Source organism: Ruditapes philippinarum, unplaced genomic scaffold (assembly GCF_026571515.1).
Source record: "Ruditapes philippinarum isolate M1 unplaced genomic scaffold, ASM2657151v2 ctg732_1_1_1_1, whole genome shotgun sequence".
Classification (NCBI taxonomy): Eukaryota; Metazoa; Mollusca; class Bivalvia; order Venerida; family Veneridae; genus Ruditapes; species Ruditapes philippinarum.
The window spans coordinates 238,188-256,776 of NW_026864254.1; the positions used below are offsets into that span (position 1 = coordinate 238,188).

Sequence of the window (18,589 nt, forward strand, 5' to 3'; positions counted from 1 at the left end):
TTCTAAGTAAAAGTCAGGAAACAAAGTGATCTCTCGGAAGCGTTAAGCGCAACAAGATTACATGGAAATTGCAGATTTGGTTTGATTGAGTCTGTACATGAGGAATAATGAATAAGTGCAATATCCCTTACGCCCGTAGCACCGGGTTGAGAGATACTCAATCCTCAACACTTAATTGTGCTGGCATCAGTGATCCCGAAGGAAAATATAACAACACTAAAGTGAAGTACGGGGCAACTTTTTACAGCTGCCACACGGCACTTGACACCTGCTGTTGTGAAGTATAAAAATCTGGCAACAAAATGATGTATACATTCATTATAACATAAACCATATCTTGAAGAATCACTTTAATGTGAAAGTGAATATTTCTGATATAAATGGAAAAAACAACAACAAATTTTAGAAATTTTAGTCGTTGAGTCAAAAAGGTCTTCTTCCGAAAATAAATATATATTGTTTTCTTTTCGAAAATAAGTAAGTAATAAGTATTGTGTAGTTAATAGCTATTTGGGAAACACACATTAACACAGTAGCATGTTCAATGATAAAAAGCATTGTCATGTTTTAAAATTGTCAAATCGTTGTCTTCTGTATATCATGGTGAAATGTACAATATGTAAGAAATTCGTAATTATAGTTGTAATTCAAAATAACGTTAATTAAGTTTATAATATTTCAATTTATAAGAAAAGCGACGAACATATTGTATTGCAAATAAAGTCTACGCTTTGAAACAAGTAAAATTCCGTGTATTCGTTAGCCTTTTTTCCGGATAAAGCAAGCTCGTTGACGAAGAATATTCACAAGTATCTAACTATTAATGTATATAGGGTTGACAGAGCCTATATTCTTCCCATCTTTCGGGTGTAATTTCCTGCAAAATTATTAAGTGAAAACGATACTTCATTGGTAAAATCATGAGCACATTGTTTAAAAAGGTCAATATGGTATATTCATAATTATTTAATTTACTTAATATAATTCATTCATTAGTAAATCTTCTTAAATTCGGAAAATTGTTTATTTTGATTTTCAACAACGAAAACATCAGTATAATACTTACGATTTATAAAACAAAACAACAAGTACGATTCCCAGAATCAGTGCAGCTGGGCCTAAAGTAGCTCCAATAATCCAGTAATTATTCTTTTCTGTTGGTTGGTGTGTTTGTGTAGGGCATTCTTTTAATAAAGCATTAAAATGTTTATAAAACAGATATCATAGCTATAATATAATTACATAATTTCGGTAGATTAAAACCGAAGATACAATCATGTTGAATCTTTATCATCCGCGATTAAATCGGAAGGGGGTATTGACATCGGGTTATCCGTCCGTCAGTCAGTCTGGGCTAACGTTCAATGGTTTATGAGTTTAATTCTGCTTATTATCTTAATAGGCAAAAAAGGAAACCATATAACCCATCGATTTAAGAGGACATTTTCACTTGTATATGTCGAAAAGATGCCTCATACAGAACAAAAACACATACACTTCAATGATTGTACGTCATATCAGACGATCTCAGTCTGTCAGTTTGCAGACACGTATATATGCATAGAAGAACGTGAATTACAAATTTTCTCTTAATCCAGCTAAAGGTATTTTGAGTTTTTGCCCTTTATTACAAAATAACAATATTGAGCCTTGTCTTATTTGTCGGACCATGTGTTAAGTTTTTTATATAAATCCGGAAATTTACTTTTAATAACCTAACTATCAATGTTCGAAGAACATTCAATTTTATAAATACCAGGCCCAGGAGTCCAAACAGCCATATTAGGATTATCGCCATTGCAGATGTAACAACCTGAATAATCTCCTGGATTGAAGCAGTTCCCATTGTTGACACAGTAATTGGGCTGTCAATGGATTTAGAATAAATAATCAATGGATATAGCGATATATGTCTCATTCGAATACAATAAGTGCTTTTATATTATAAAACATATAAGGAACGGAAAAACATGTGTATCAAATTGAGGCATTTTTTTATAAGAAACTGGATAATAAAAATTAATCTTACTTTTTTAGTACAAAGAAATGACTCCGCAGTTTTTGAGCAGTTGATGCATTCAGAGTCTAAAATAATGATGACATCTTCTTCACTATATGCTTTTCTATTATTACTAATAGAAACACGGTAGCCATGAGCTATGACATTGTCGTTCATTTCTTCATTTGCTGATCTTTTGTTCCTTACGAAAGGTAATTCACATGTAACTTGTGTGAATGATTCCAATGAAGCATTGTTTGTCATTGTAGCTTGTTCTTTCGTCTGTCCATTATTTATAATCTGTAACAATAAATGCAACAAAGTAATAACATAGTTCAAAATGCAGCAATCAAGGGACAATTGTGTCTCCCTTTAAAAAAACGCACATGTAAATCAAGCATAAAATGATTTATTACGGGTATAGCACCTACCAGACTATCGTTTAATAACAAACCGAAACTGTAATATAACTCAAATTAAAGCAATTAAATACCTAAATAATTGAACCAACGAATAACGCCAGATTTCTTCTTCTTTTTTGTAAAAATAGAGTTAACCATATCCATTCTTTACGAATGATTTAATCAATCTTTAATGTTTATGATATCAAAGTTTAAAAAGGGTAATGAAATGTGTTCTTTATAAACACGTCACAATACAGAATAATGTATTGTAAGCAATATTATACCTGAAATGCTTGCATTTTGCATGTCAAAGTATCAGATTCAACAACATTCTGTGCAAAAACAGAGGTTTGCTGACATTTTCGTTGTCTTACATCACAAAGTCCCAGGTCGGGTATGCCAAGCATATATGGTGCATCGTCTTCATGCAAAGAACAGTCAATGTCCATATATCCTTGATCACAATCGCACGTTCCTTCAAAGTAAGTAAAACATATTTAGTAGTCATTGATTATGTCTTTTCTGTTCAATTTTTGATATATACCAAATATACCAATAGCTGGATGATTATTATATGCTTTCTTTAAATTCATCTAAACCATTCTTTGGTTACTCTTTTTAAATTTAAGCTTTACCATTTTTGCACTTTCCGTGTTGACTACAATCGTTCAAACAGCTCAATGAGTTCACGACAACTAGCATTTCGGGTGTAATTTTAAATGGAGGCTTTTGTACTGGTGTCTCATGAGATGTAGTAGGAGAGCGTGTAGTAGTTGTTGTGCTATTTAATTCAGTGTTATTTCTGTTAAAGTCATTTGGGTCTTTTGTTATTTCGTTCAGCTCTGACAAAACAGAATCAGATATTGGCTGATTAAGTTCTATATTATATAAACATTGTGTTTTTATCCCTTCAATGTGTATGTTGGTCCAGTCCATAGAATTGGTAATCTGAAAAAGAAAACCACTTGTCAAAACATGTTTTTAGGAATTTCTGATAAATGCTATAGAAAGTTTAAATTTGATTCCTGAATATTTATTTATTAAAAGAAACATATATAAAATTACTAATTAGCTCAAAATTTCAATAAAAACAGTACAAATGGGTTCTACTTGCACAATTTGTTAGTTCAATTACATTATTATTCAAGCAACAAAAAAGAATCCTTTATTGAAATTGAAATGTGATATTGACAAATAAACAAAGACTTCAAATGAAACGTTTTACCATACACAATAATAGTTAAATCAATTCAATGGTTCAATCAATGCTTCGATTCGCATTGAAGAATTTTAAATGATGAACGATATTTCAGAAAAAGACTTATGGACTCACAGAAAATACATATATAAACATAATTAATAACGTATCATTAAAGAGACATTATTTCTAAGAAAAGAATAAATCTTGTACTTATTAAAAAGCAACAGACGCAGGAGATGGTTCAGGAAATTGGACAGTCATTATAACAGGGCATAAAAAGATAAAGCTTTTAGAGAAAATTATAAGCATTTCTACGGTATCATGGACCTTTGATTCACAAAATTATCATCGTTGCAATTTTGAAATAATGTTATACAGGTACAATGGTTTTACGAACGAGTAACAAAACGTTATATCTATGAGTATAGTAGATTATTCTTTGTAAAGTTACTTACTAAAGCATCTGAGACGCAATTATCTATAAATGACTCCATATTTAGTGTAGGAAGATTGGAGCAAATTTGAAACAATGTTGTATTCATTGCGTTAATGCAATCTTCTCTGGCCGTTTCTTCTGTGTATGTGCTTCTTCTTAATACCTAGACACAAACATGTTTGCTTGAATATTAAACTTACAATTCATTAACAAAATTACGTTAAGTTAAACAGTCGTATTGATTCAGTTATCATAATTTCAATATCGTACCCGATTTCAATATTCAAATTAAGGTAGACCACTTCTAATGAACACTATAAGGAACTGTAAAATTGACAACAAAGGACAGTTGTATGCTTTAAAGGTCATCTGTATGCAAACTTTAACATAACAGGACTTTTTTGCTCCTTCGGAATCATTGATGCCAGCACTATTAAGTGTTGAGAATTGAGTACCGCTCAAGCCGGTGCTAAGGGGCGTGAGGGATGTTGCACGTGTTCATTATCCCTCATGTACAGACTCAATCAAACCGAGTCTGCAATTCTCTTGTAATTTTGTTGTGATTAATGCTTCCGAGGGATCACTTTGTTTCCAGATTTTTATACTTCACAACAGCCGGTGTCAAGTGACATGTGGCAGCTGTAAAAAGTTGCCCCGTACTTCACTTCAGTGTTGTGATATTTTTCTGGTCCTTCGGGATCATTGATGTCGACATTACTAAGTGTTGAGAATGGAGTACCGCTCAAGCCGGTGCTAGGGGTCGTGAGGGATGTTGCACGTATTCATTATCCCTCATGTACAGACTCAATCAAACCGAGTCTGCAATTCTCTTGTTATTTTGTTGTGATAAATGCTTCCGAGGGATCACTTTGTTTCCAAACTTTAAATATAATTTACCGTAGAGTTAATGAATTATGGACCTTTTTTCAACTAAAACTTTGCTATGTTTTATTTTCAGAAATGAGGTAACTCTAAATAATCTATAATATCATCATAATGAAAAATGTTTTCCTATTGCTCATTGTTAAGAAAAAATAATAACATTCAGGTAAGAAATTACACGAGGAAATGATTGTTTGTAAACAAAATGGTTTTTACATGAATAAAAATGTTACCATACCCCCACCCACTTTAAACACTTGTTTGACCATTTCCCTATCTTAAAAGCCTTATTCAAAATATCCCTTGAATTTACCACAATGAGGGGCTGTTTTCAAAGTTTGCCTAAATTTTCCTAGAAGTATATTGGTTGATATTGCAAAATATAAAATACATTTACCGTGTAGTTTTTATTTTAATAAACTTTGAAAATATCTGGTTAAATTTTCTATTAAATTCGGTATTATTTAGCAAATAATTGCCTACAATTATTATATAGTTAAAATCAAACACTTTGTCTGCTAAAAGGGATCTAAGAGATACATAAATAATGTTAAAAAGAAAACAAGAAAGAAAAAAGTTGTCCCTTCTTGGGTTTGAACCCACTCCTCACAGTCTCAATGCAGTTGACAAGTGATTCTAGCCAGAAGAGGTAAAGTATTCGGAGTGGTCTACCTTAAAGAAAAGGTTAAAGAACGTTTATATAGTTATGCTGTGGTCATCGGTTATAACAAGTAATTACACGTTTGGAAATTTAAAAATGTTTCTCACCGTATGTTCCTTCGCCCTCTGTTGATAAAGACTTCTAAAGTTTGTCTCAGTAGACTTATGTGTATCAATTGCGTGAAACACATAATTTGTAGATCTTTTTACTGGAGAAAGGGAGCACATTGCGTGTTTGACGTCTGTTAAACTATCATGTACACACTTTCTCATTTCAGATGTATCGCACTTGGCTGTAGGAAATGTATTTTCTACACTGTTTTTCTCATTACATACACACATGTATTTTTCCAATTTCCAAGGTTTTATGCTCTGGTGTTTGTGAAGGTTGAACAAGTCCGTAGTCTCGCCCACGCTTAGGGTCAATTAGAGAGAAAATTGAAATGAAATAGACTGAATGATAAAAATAAGGCCCGGGGCTCTCGTCACGTTCTGTACTGAATTCAAAAGATTATATTCACTCGTCAGCTACAAGGGTTTCAACATAAAAGTTTGCAAATATGTTCCATTTATCAACCTAAAATATCAGGACAAAAAAAATGAAAGCGGTCCAACTCATAAATAAATTAAATCATGTATATAGTAGTTAGTACCTTGAGATATGCATTGTATTATAAACTGTGTGTTTTGGAAGTTTTGTTGTAGATTAAACTTTACATTTTCGTTGGTAATAATGTAATGTAAATTAATACGATTATCGTCCAACGGCGCCGATGTTTAAATCACAAATGACCCTTTTTGTTACACAACCAAATCCTACCGGAAGAACGATATTTTAAACATTAACCAATCCGGAGGCAAATTTCACTTTAAAACAAATTGAAACTATGTAAAAAAATGAAGTCATGCCTCGCCATAAAACAATTTACGCGCCGAATTGCTCCAATTATCTGTCTTTACCAAATAATGTTGCATGTAGACGGTTGATTTACAATAATACATACGATGTCCTATTATCCACAAAATTTCGCTTGTAACATCCGATAATCATCACCTCTAAGGGATGATATAAGGTATTGAATTTCGCATGCCCTAAATTTCGCTAGTCTCTGGAGCGTTTTCTAGAGTACAGGGAAACTTACACTAGCGAAATTTGAAAACTTCGCCTCGAAAATTAGAGTCTTATTTTTCGTATGTTGTGTTATCTTCATGTGGAATTTAAACACACGATATCTAAAATAATTGATACTAAATTTCGCATGTATGACATTTCTTTAGTCTCTTATAATTAGCGGTAATAAGTGCCCTTCCACAAGATAAATATATCGTGAGGAATACACTACAAACGAAAACTAAGACTATAATTATCGAGGCGAAAACTGTTAAATTTCACTAGTATAAGTTTCCCTGGTCTATAGAAAAAAGGCGATGATTATCGCTTCAGAGACCTGAATATTTAAGACATGCGAAATAAGTACTAAGTTTCGCCCTTTGGAGGCGATAATTATCGTGTGTTTACGTTTAATTTGATTTTATTTAAAATGACCTATCAATTAACGTTGCGTATCACAGATAAGCTATCAAAAGACAAATTTGAAAAACAGGCAACATATCCTAAGGGGGGAGCTTAACAGTATTCATGTGAGGTATACTGGAACCACATATTTGTGAAAACATCAAATTGAAAGATACTAAAAGTATCTAAAGCATGCACTCACAACAATAATGTCGTGGTGAACGATCTTTACGGATCGAAAATATAGCATCTTTGATTAAATGTTACAGCTGTCATCTGCACAAATAACACTGATGTGACACTATAATAAGGAAAAACGGAAATCCTAAAGAAAGCAAAGCACGGAATTTTGACAATGTTGCAGGCTCGGATTCATTTTAAATTTTGAAATGGGATCAGAGGGTATGACGCTTAAACTGTCAAGTTGCAAACAAAATCACGTCATTGTTGAAATAATACAATGTAAAATATTTACCTCCAAGTTAATGCTGTGTTTTTATCTGGATCATTTTCCTTGATATTGTCAAAGTTTCCGCATAAGCCGGTTGATACTTTTGCATCAAGAATAGATGGAAATATATCTATTTCAAGAAAAGTCTGCCAGTTCATTTGGATCAAAACTTCTGTCCCACTTGGGAGGTAAACCTTAAACGACATATGCAATTCAATTGTTATAAATAACGACGTAAATTAGAACTGACGAATACATTCTTTATTAAGGGATGACCATCCTAATAACACTGTAGGGAAATGAAAATGACAAATGGGTCAGAAATATGCTTTAAAAGACACCTGTATGCAACATTTTAACATAATTTACCGTGCTTTTTTATTCATTATGGACACGTTTTTTAGCTAAAGTTTGGGTGTTCTTTTTTTAAGGAAACTCTAAATAAAATAAACTAAACCATTCTAATGAAAAATGTTTTTCCATTGATTATTTTGAAGAAGCAAACAAACACATTCAGCCAACAAAGCACATAAACAAAATGTATGTTTCTACTCACAATGTTTTAAGTATATATAAAGATGTTACGGTCCCATTCATTTTTTACACTTTCTTTGATCAATGTTCTGCTTAGAGAGTCTAATTCAAACAATCCCTTACATTTACCAAAATGTGAGGCAGTTTTCAAAGTCTACCTATATTTTCTCAAATGTATCTTGGTTGTTAGTTATTATATACTTCGTATTGTAGTTTTGATTTCATTAGACTTTGAAAATATCGGGTACCATATTTGTAATTTATTTAAGCATTTTAGTCACTTAATACCTATTATAATTACATAATTGCACTTAAATACTTTTTTCTCTCAAAAAGGATCTGAAAGATACATTATTAATGCTTACAAAAAAAAATAGAATTATAAAACTTGACCCTTCTCGGATTTGAACCCACGACCCTCAGTTTCAATGTTGTTAGAAGTACGCCTAGCCTATTAGAATACTCTTTAAAGCGGAGGTAATGTCTTAAAGGTGTTTATACCATAAGCCTCTCTTAAGTCCTGTAAATAATCCTAGCAATGACTTAAGAAGTATGCAATCCTACTGTCAAAAAGTGTTGCAAATATCGTAGATTAGATCATCTTTAAATAGAATTGCATATATTACGATTATTAATAAAAAAAAGTAAAATACAATATATTGGAACAAACTGAAATACCCTATATTCCTTTCCTCCTTTTTTTCTTTTAACCTTTCGTTGTAAGACACGATCGTCACATCTCTCAAATCGAGGATCAACTTTACCCCCTGTTCCACAGTTATCAATTTTAAATATGTCTCTTCCAGCACGCACTGCAACCCCACAGACACACCATGGTCTTATATGATGGGTAAAATGGTTCGGACACTTGTCCGTTTTTATTTGTGTCTGCAAAGGAAAAATATGCTATCATAATCATAGTGAATCTGCATATGCATTTTACATTTACATAAGAATTACTTTGCTTTGGAAAATGTAAAATGTTATGTACAACAAACCTATTGACAGGTCTGCAAGAAGGTATGTTGCACCACTTTTTTAATGTACAATTAAGTTGGTATTTAGCAGTAATTGGTTCTAAATAAATAAGGATATACTAAGTACAATGTATCTATAATTATATTTAAGTATGTTTAATCAATTGATAATGCACAATTTCAGGTTAATTGTCTAATAAATATCATTTTGTGAGGAATATATTCAACAAATTGTGAGAATCATTTTTTTAAATAGAGTAGGTTTTGTTACTATGTAAACTTTGTTAGTGGCCATTTGTCTCGTTAAATGGGGTTCACACGAGCATAATACTAAACAAATATCACATTTGAATGTATGAGAAATCTTACCTCAACATTTTGAACTTCATTTCTGTGTAAAATGAATGTTCCGGGATTCTGATTTTCGTATTTTCTAAAATCCATAATAATAACTTTTTATATCATAATAATTTGATTCGTAACAAGGCATGTTGCTGACGTGTACGATCAGCGTGTACTTATTATACAATTTAGGAAGAAGATTTGAGAAAATAGAAAATATTTATAAGTTACCTGGCTCAGTTGCCTGTCTCGAAACATTTTGTCAAAGAAAATCTCGTGTGTCAACTGAACAATCATCGTGTATTCAGTAACGCAGAAATAATGTGAAAATAACACGTGAATTGTGCAATGAAATAGAAATAAAGCAGAAATGTGCAATTATATGGCCAAATCGAGCTTCAAGGGTTGTATGTTTACCTAATATACTCGAAAGTCTATAGACCATCAAATGGAAATCGATAAAGGGATGCATATGGTTGCAAAATTTTCAAGTAAAGTGATTGTTTTTCAAGATCTTTCGTGTGAATGACGACCTGGCCAGCGTGTTGAAGGTGACATTTATGTTTTCGCTACGTATATATTACATAATTGATTTTATATATGGTATACGTGAGACATTTGCTAAACTATTCATGTCAAATTACATTGAAATTAACAAAATTATATGTTACTGAGCCATTTTTACAGGTAACGCTAAATTTGTGAATGATGCACCGAAGCAACGCTAGTTACTTCATATTATATTCTATGATACGAGTAGATTTGCAAGTATTTCAGGAATATCAAATATAAAAAACACTTATGTTCATAATGTGTTATGGTACTTTTTAATATCGAAGAAATTCAAAATTACCTTTAAAACTGTGCATGAATGATCTTTGAAAAATTTGAAAATATTCCAAAATATTTGTTATGCTGATTAAAGCAGCTTATTTACTTCAATTTACTGTTTTTAATTTGCGATAAATATTGTGGTCCGTTTTCACATCGTGTTACTCATTAACGTTTCGGCCATAGCCTTGCACAGTTTTGGCGTCGCATTTGCCACATTTCTAGCGTTATTTTTAACGTCAAATCATATCTAGAAATGCTTATGATCAATGGAACAAACTGTAATTAATCTTAGAAATATCAATGATTTACACTCGTCATAATTATGTTCTCATATTTGAAAGGCCCATATTAGTCATCAAAAAGGAAAGCGATCACTATTTAGTGCTTGTACACTATATGACTTGTGTAAAGTTATATAAAAGTGGCATGTGAATAATGCTAACCTTCCATCAAAAGTGAACATATGTGGATCGCTATGGGCGTAGCATTTCTTCCCGTCTACTGACAGTGTGTCTGATGTCAATTGTATCTGGAATTAAAGCAATGCATTGACCCTTTTTAATATATGTAAGAGATTCTTTAACATTAACTGATATACCGCTTGCTCAATATACTACTTGGCAAGTTACTTTTGGTATAATATCTTTAGTTAATACAGTAATAAATATCATAAGTGTTTTAAAAAATATCTTAGGATATACATGTAATAAATGTTCTCCTCCGAATTAAAAGTAAAAAAAAACACAAAGAATTTACACTCAACTACTTACATGAATAGGATCAGGTAGATAGTTATCGAATATGGCGTGGCCGAATGGAACTGAGTACAGTTGCAAGGCAAATATTCTGTTGAATTCTCCAGGCTGTGCTCCAATTTCGCCCGAAATAGTTAATGGTTTCCAAATGCCATTCTTAACATCGTCGTTTGTGAATACCACTCCGCAAGAATTTCTTACGTTTTGCCTTAAAACCACTTGTGATAGTTTACATTCATTAACGGAGGGAATAAATAAAACGAATCGTATAAAACCATCTTTAGTAAAGGTAAAAGGTACTGTAAGGCGCATTTGCACCTTTTCAGCCGAATTCTTATCAATACTAACCCAGCTGTTATTGCTCACCTGAAAGTACATAAATCAATATAATGAAATAAGTCAATTGTAAACAAGTATTCTAATCAATTTCTTAAACATAATTTACTTTTTCATTTTATCTTTGCTCATAATTTTTCATTATTATTATTTGGGAAATTTTAATTAACTTATAAATCAAAACAAAACACCACATGTTTAGCATACTGAAAAGTCAATTAATTGTATAAAAGATTTTATAAGAGAATATCTAAGTTCGATAAATGATTCTCAAAAAGCTTATATCAAAATTATCTTTAAATCTGTAAATCTGTTTAAGGATAAATGTGACATAAGAGACAACAATCACAAATAATGCAGCGTGCAATACTGACCTCAACTCCACAGAATTTCTTGTTACTGACTTTGCTTTCACTGTACATACCACCTAAATCAACTTTTGCTTTGAAAGAGCACGCAAGCTGAAAAGCATTGTATAATAATCTTCAAGACCTTTTTGCAGACCCCTTATAGTATTATATAAATTTAACAGTTGGTATAGCTTTTAATTTTTAGGAAAAGGCAAAGAAATTGAAAATTGAAATGAATAGTTACACCTTCTGCACAAGAAAATATATTTTCTAGATATAAGAAAGTCAGAAATGCAAACATATGTTATTGGACTTTTGATCAAGAAATATATTGATTGTTGAACATGTACTTACTTTTGATATAGATACTTACCTGTTGAAAAGATAACTTAATTTTGCTATAGAAAACTGAACATTCATTAAAGTTCTTACAGAAAACCCAAGTTTTTCAATTCCATATGACTTGAGATGTGATTCTCTGAGCATAGTTGCTGATCGAAATGCGTGAGTGGATACATATTTTATCTCTTTATATGACTTGATTTTATTTGCCAAGGATAATCCAGTTGATAAACTCCAATCGATATCATAATAATATGGCTCAGACGGTCCATTAAAGATGCAATAAAACACCAATTCTTTTGCATCAAAGATGTCCACTTCTACAACTGGAATTGGCACAGAACTCATGTCTGGCGCAGGAGTACCTATTTAGAAATGCGAATATGTAACTAAACTCTGTAAAACCATGTCCAAACTAAAATTAACCTGCATAAATTAGTTACATCAACTACTGACACCGCAAACTTATTTCATTTATGTGATTGATTCTATATCAACTAAAGCAGTTTAATAAAGCGAAACATGTATAGATAAACTGTGTTGGTTTATCAATCTTTTTATCATACTCAATACATGTTATCCATTAACACAAATTAAAAATACAAAGCTTTAGTAAATTGTTTGCCCGTTTTGTTTTGTTTCTTTTCTAAGTCTAAATATCAGATATATTGAGTATTTCAAGAAGGATATATTAATCATTTATCAAAAGATGAAGCACGGTTAGAGTAGCATTAGTAGTTATGTATCGGTTGGTAAGGTAGTTATCTGTAGTTTACTTTTGAAAAGAGCATTATTCAAATTTGCACGTTGTCGGAAATCAGGCATTAAGAATATACATCATTTGAAATGCCAAAACGTATACACTAATGTATAATGGAAAAAAACATCCATCATGCTTTGTTTTATAACAAAAGAAGAAATATATTAATTTGAATTCATTTAAATATCTCATGTAAAACACCCAAACAAAAACGGAAAAGTGACCAATTGTTTGAGGTGTTGCAGTTAATGGAATCGAAAGCATTATAATAATATAATTAGTATAAGCTGAAACAATGTTTTTCATAATCGATATTTAAATAAGATTATGTACATCTTAGTGTAAATGAGGAATGTAAAGTTAAAAGTCAATATAACTTTACATTTTACCACAATTGTTCTTGAATTTATATTTTACCTGGGACATACGATATCGTATGTCCCAGATTTTACTATGCAAAAATAACCAATTACCTGCGTGACTGACTGAAAATTTCTTTCAATATCGTTCGGAATTCAAATGTAAAAAAAACACAGACAAACGAGAAAGACAGTCTTTCAACAATTTTGTTTTCATATTTTATCCTAAGCATGTGCCTTTAAAATTATACAATGGTCACCAATAGTTACAGACCAGCTTGTGAAATACAATATCATTCAGCTCGAATTGACTGTGGAAACAAATGAGCATTATGTTGCTGAGATATTTTAAACAAGATCAAAAAAGATAATATCGCAATAGCAAATCTATGATTCTACTGTGATGACACGTTTTCATTTATCTAAATAACAATAATAGTTACCGCCGTTGTTGTCAGGATCCTCTGTACAAAACAAAAACAGAAATATATTATATATATAGTTTATTATCATCTCAAATTTGTCAAATTGGAATCAAAAAGCGTTTCAAAAGTTTATATTAAATTATAGAAGTTTTCGGTACTCCATTAAAGATTATATTATATCTTTCACCGAAAAAAATTGAATAAGATAATACAGCTTTAAGTTTTAAATGGGGTTGACATCATTCAGATTCCTATTACAAATTATATAATTAATTTTAAGTTATAAACAGCTGTGTGTGTCTATGACTCACTTAAACAATATGCCTCCGAGCAACCGTTCGGTGGAATTAGGTAAAACACATAGTTCCCGTTATCGCACAATTTAGTCAATAGTTCCATGGTTTCAGCGCAAGCGTTGTGAAGTGTATTTTTACAAGCTGTAATTGTGGTTTCGACATTTGGTGTCTGAGGAAGAACACCTGAAATATCATATATAAATATTATAAACAATTAAGTACGGTCTTGAGAAGATATATGTATATAAAATAACAACAAGTAAAATGGTTTCCTGCGGGGAACATTTTTAATGATATAAAGATATTTCATTTAACTATTTTCAACATTGTTTAGGGGGATAAATAAACGTTTGTATCAGGAATATAGCTAATAATAATCGATCAATATAGAAGAAGTTCTTTGGAAACTGGTACCCGTTGAAGACCGGAGAAGGCCGAACATAAACAATTATTTCTTTTTAAGAAAATGATTAAATATGCCTACCATTTTATGACTAATTCCGAGCAAAAAAAAAATAATTTAAACACACAAGTTTACGCAGAAAAAATCTCTATTTATTATGCCAGATGCCACTACGAATATTTTAATTGTGTAGGTTTTCAGCATAAACAATTTATTGTTTATAAACATTGAGATAGATATTAAAGAAACATTGAAATTTTCAAACACATCATTCAAGTTTTTCCACCTTAAACTGTAAAATAATTATAGAAAATTAGAAAAGAAATACAACATAATCGTTTTTTGTTCTTAATTAGGGTCATTACGGACTATGACCCTAGAGGTAAATCCGTAACGTACCGGCGCAAGGTATTTAGCTAAGTTTTCGAAAAGGTCAATTAACCAATCATATACGGTTTACAGATCACATGCTCCTCCATGTACCGAAAAAAGGTCACGTGCTCCTCCATGCCTCAAAAGTTAAACGCGTAACAATACCCTGCGGTCTCCAGACCGCAGGGAATAAACGTGAAACTATGCTATGCACTAATACCAGCAATGTTATAAAACACTTCGGCTTGAATATTTTTGATGCCTCTTAATTAATGCAATACATTTCATCAGATACTGTTACTTTTATATTTTGTTTCGCTAACTTTGTTCGTATTTTGTCGGATATTGTTCAGCTAGTATTTTGACCAATGGATTGTTGGTTACTAAAGTACTTGACAGCCGAGGGTAGTCTAGTTAAATAGGTAAGTAATTCATCATAATACACATGCGTATATTTTAGCTCAACTATAACGAAATGAGTAGAAGCAGGGTACTAGTATATTGGAACTATAATATCACCTGTGTATGGATGAGATATCGATATCAAACTTGCATATTCATGTTGATTGCCGGCAAGTTTAACTCCGATTCGGTACATTTATTATTTTTGCAAAGGTTATAGTTACGTTCACTGCAGATATTTGTATGAAAATGAAATACTTTGTCAATTTATTTGTTTGGGTTGTTTTTGTTTCAGTGCAGGTTTGTATTAGTAAAAAGACTTACCCGTCATATACCAATTATAAGTCGTTTGACATGGATCAGAATTATCTGCTAAAACATACTTTCCCATTGAATACCATCCTTCATCCAAAAAATAATCGCAAATAGGGGTAGCTTCATCTGATATTGCATTTCCAACAAGCCTCTCGGATATATAACTAAGGGTCACTGCATTATCACACTGACCATGCGAATATCCTGTCATAACGACAAAAAGAATAATGTAATTTTTAGCTTGTTTCACTTAATGACGAATGTCATTTTTATGCTGAAGTGCTATAAGTAGAAAATGTATTCAATGTCTGCGTCAAACGATCAATGTATCAATCCTTTTCTTCTTTTTTTAAACTACATTTATTGCTTCTTTATTTTAAGAAAATGGTACGTACGCAATTAAAACTATTGAATTAATGTAGATAACATAAATTTTGTTTAGAAATATTTTCAGTTTTCAGTGAAAACGTAAAGTTGTGGATTATATAATTATGTATCGTGGGCAAACCAGTTCTCAAACCTCTAAGCATTCAAGAGGTATTTTAGTATAAATAAGAATAAATCTTTATCAAAATTCTTTACATATGTACACTTGAATCTTTATGTAACATTTCTGTAAAATTTGACTGAAATTCAACAGTTAAAAAAAGCTCTTTTTCCATCCTTGAAAAGCACAACTCTCTTTTATAAATTTGACATGGCCTCATAAAAGAAAGAACCTAATCTCAAACCCCTTCAAGAATCTCTGAAATTCTACTGTTTAGTTAAGCCATTGAAGTGATTATTATATGAATATCACATGACAATGAAGTACCCTACAGGATGCAGCTACCTGCTTGAAGATGTTTTTATCTCTAATAATCATTTTACAAAAAGTTTATGGTGTATTTACAGGACTTACAAAAGTAATAGCAATTTGTATGAAATTATGCTAAGTAATAAGATATTTAATGTAAATATTTCTTACAATGCACTGTTTTAATTAAACAGCAGCAGACATGTCTGTCAGAAACTAAGCTTTAATGCCCACAAGTTGAGGACATCATAGTCACTTCTAGTAAATATATAACAGCTCATGAATGAAAGGTTTGAGAATAGGTTGGGTGTGAGATTAGGTACTTATACGATAGTATTTTGAAAAAAAAAAGGAAAATGTAAAATTTTCTTATCATAAGGGTGAAAGATGGTGTAATTATATTATATCTTACATGTATTCCATTTAATTTAGCCATTTGAATATTTTACTTCAGAATATTTATTTCGTTTGACAGTTCGAAAACAAATACTCTACACGTTCACTTTAGGTAGTCACAAGTTGTTTTTTTTTATTCTTTTCAGTGTTAAAATATCTTTAATTTGATAAATACTTCTACATTTCCAATTTTGAAAAAAGAACCAATTATATTATATTATATTTTGTAATTTTGAATTTTGGTCAATTTTGTTCCGTGAAAAATTTTATGTAAATTAATTGTACTCCAAGACAGTGGTTAATCTTTTACGAAGGGCTTTTTTCTGTATGTAATTTGTGTTTAAATTCAAAATTTGAAACGATTTAACCAAATTTCTGTAAATTTCTCTTTTTTGAATTATCATCTCTTTCCACAATCTGTTGTTATTATCATCAAATATTCTTTTGAATTAGCTTGATTAAATTCAGTTAGTTAATATTGGCAAGTTTATCATATTCAATCCTCCAGAATTAAATCCTTGTAAAATAATATCCCTTGGGCTCTTTGGCTATATAATTTCAAAATACTTTTTTTAATTGTTTTCCTAATTTCTTCTCATGGACACGGAAGAACGGTTATTGCTTAGGTGATTTTCATAATTAAGGGCTGTAACATGAAAATATAACCATCTATTTATGTCTGCTTTAGATTGATTTAATTTGCTTTTATAAATCAGTTTGATTATTAAGTTACATATTGTATGGAACTTTATGCCATAGGTTTCTGCCAAACTATATTTGTATATTGTATTCCTACAATAAATTAGATTTTAAATTGAGCCTACTCTTAGAAATGAATATTTTTCATAATCGAAGACTTGCAGGGAATTAAAGAAAATTGTGCAAATAAATACATGGTTTCTTCAAAGCTGTTTAATTAACCATTGAATAACAAAACTGCCTCGCCAGCAACATGCTTTTTTAACTTTTACATCAAAAACTCTAAAATCTTTAATACTGTGTTTTCTTTCTAATTTACAGTCACTCTTTATTTTCTTTCCTTGCCAGTATAAGTATGTTATTTCTCGCTTCATTAAGAACTGAATATGTTAGGTAAAAAAAGATCTTTTTTTTTTACTTTATGACTGTATCGTTCGTTTAGTTTTTTAGTTTGAATGTGTGGGAAGCTGTATGCATATAAATACACAACAAACTTAGTTTGTACTGCATTGTATGTACTGTTGATGTTTTGCAAATATTGATTTTGAAAAACCAATGTTGCCAATATCGAAAAATATAGGAAATATTTGTAAACTTTAACAAGAGGCAGTTTCATGTCATTAAAATGTTATTGTCCGTTAATGTGTTTTATGTGTTTAACACCTTATCTCTTTTTAATTGTTATTTTATGCTTATATTACTTAATCCATCGTTATATTTGTACTCATCTTAGTTATAATTCTGAGCGCATTTCATCCATCCGAATTCCTAACAAGTATTAGCGATCTGTACTTTTCGAGACTTTTTATAAAATACTAGTTACTAATTTGAGTGTATGTCAAAACCTGTATAAATCAAAGTCACTTGATATATTATATACAGAAATATAATTCAGTTACGTATCATCATTCTTTTGTTCAATACAATTCTTAATACATTGTCAAACAAAGTTAAAAATAGAAAATAGGCATAATTCGGTTTATTCCATTAAGAATTTTAAAAAAAAAATACATTTTGAAAACATACACCAATTACGACTTGTTCTAATTAAAAGCATTAAGTATAATTACCTATCGTAGTCAGTAAAAGGATCAGCACGTATATCCCTTTTTCAACCATTTCTGTCATATGACTTGTGCCGTTGCCAATGCTGCCTGAAAAAGTATTTTATGCATTTCCATTGTTCCATGTTTTATCACGTGACTAACATATAAGCAAATCAAAATTAATAAAAATCCATGAATCAGATACTAAAAAAATCACAAAATTTGTTAAGTCATATCACAATATCAGATAATCGTCCAATGTTTTACTGTAGTCATAAACAAAGACTTTGGAATAGTCAAA

At 30.9% G+C, this 18,589-nt stretch overlaps 1 protein-coding gene across 1 annotated transcript; it reads right to left on the reverse strand.

Annotated features, from left to right (window-relative positions):
• Positions 1–395: 395 nt before the first annotated feature.
• LOC132724993 (uncharacterized) lies at positions 396–18,548 on the reverse strand. The gene is made up of 19 exons (XM_060709987.1): positions 18,313–18,548; positions 15,361–15,555; positions 13,875–14,042; positions 13,582–13,602; positions 12,110–12,384; positions 11,702–11,788; positions 11,007–11,357; positions 10,680–10,765; positions 9,430–9,493; positions 8,762–8,971; positions 7,574–7,743; positions 5,691–5,997; positions 4,060–4,203; positions 3,039–3,351; positions 2,688–2,878; positions 2,030–2,299; positions 1,757–1,865; positions 1,067–1,184; positions 396–877 (listed from the first exon to the last, which is right to left on the reverse strand). The coding sequence occupies exons 1-19, from the start codon at positions 18,368–18,370 to the stop codon at positions 814–816; spliced, it is 3,201 nt and encodes a 1,066-aa protein (XP_060565970.1). The 5' UTR covers positions 18,371–18,548; the 3' UTR covers positions 396–813.
• Positions 18,549–18,589: the final 41 nt, after the last annotated feature.

Bases quoted from the DNA above. Each gene is read 5' to 3' on its own strand.
- LOC132724993 (XM_060709987.1), bottom strand. From the start codon at position 18,370: ATGACAGAAATGGTTGAAAAAGGGATATACGTGCTGATCCTTTTACTG. The intron at 11,789-12,109 runs GTAAGAACTTTA...AATGCTTTTCAG, and splicing joins TTGAAAAACTTGGGTTTTCT to CTTGCGTGCTCTTTCAAAGC. The intron at 1,185-1,756 runs GTATTTATAAAA...CTTTATTAAAAG, and splicing joins TGTTTGGACTCCTGGGCCTG to AATGCCCTACACAAACACAC.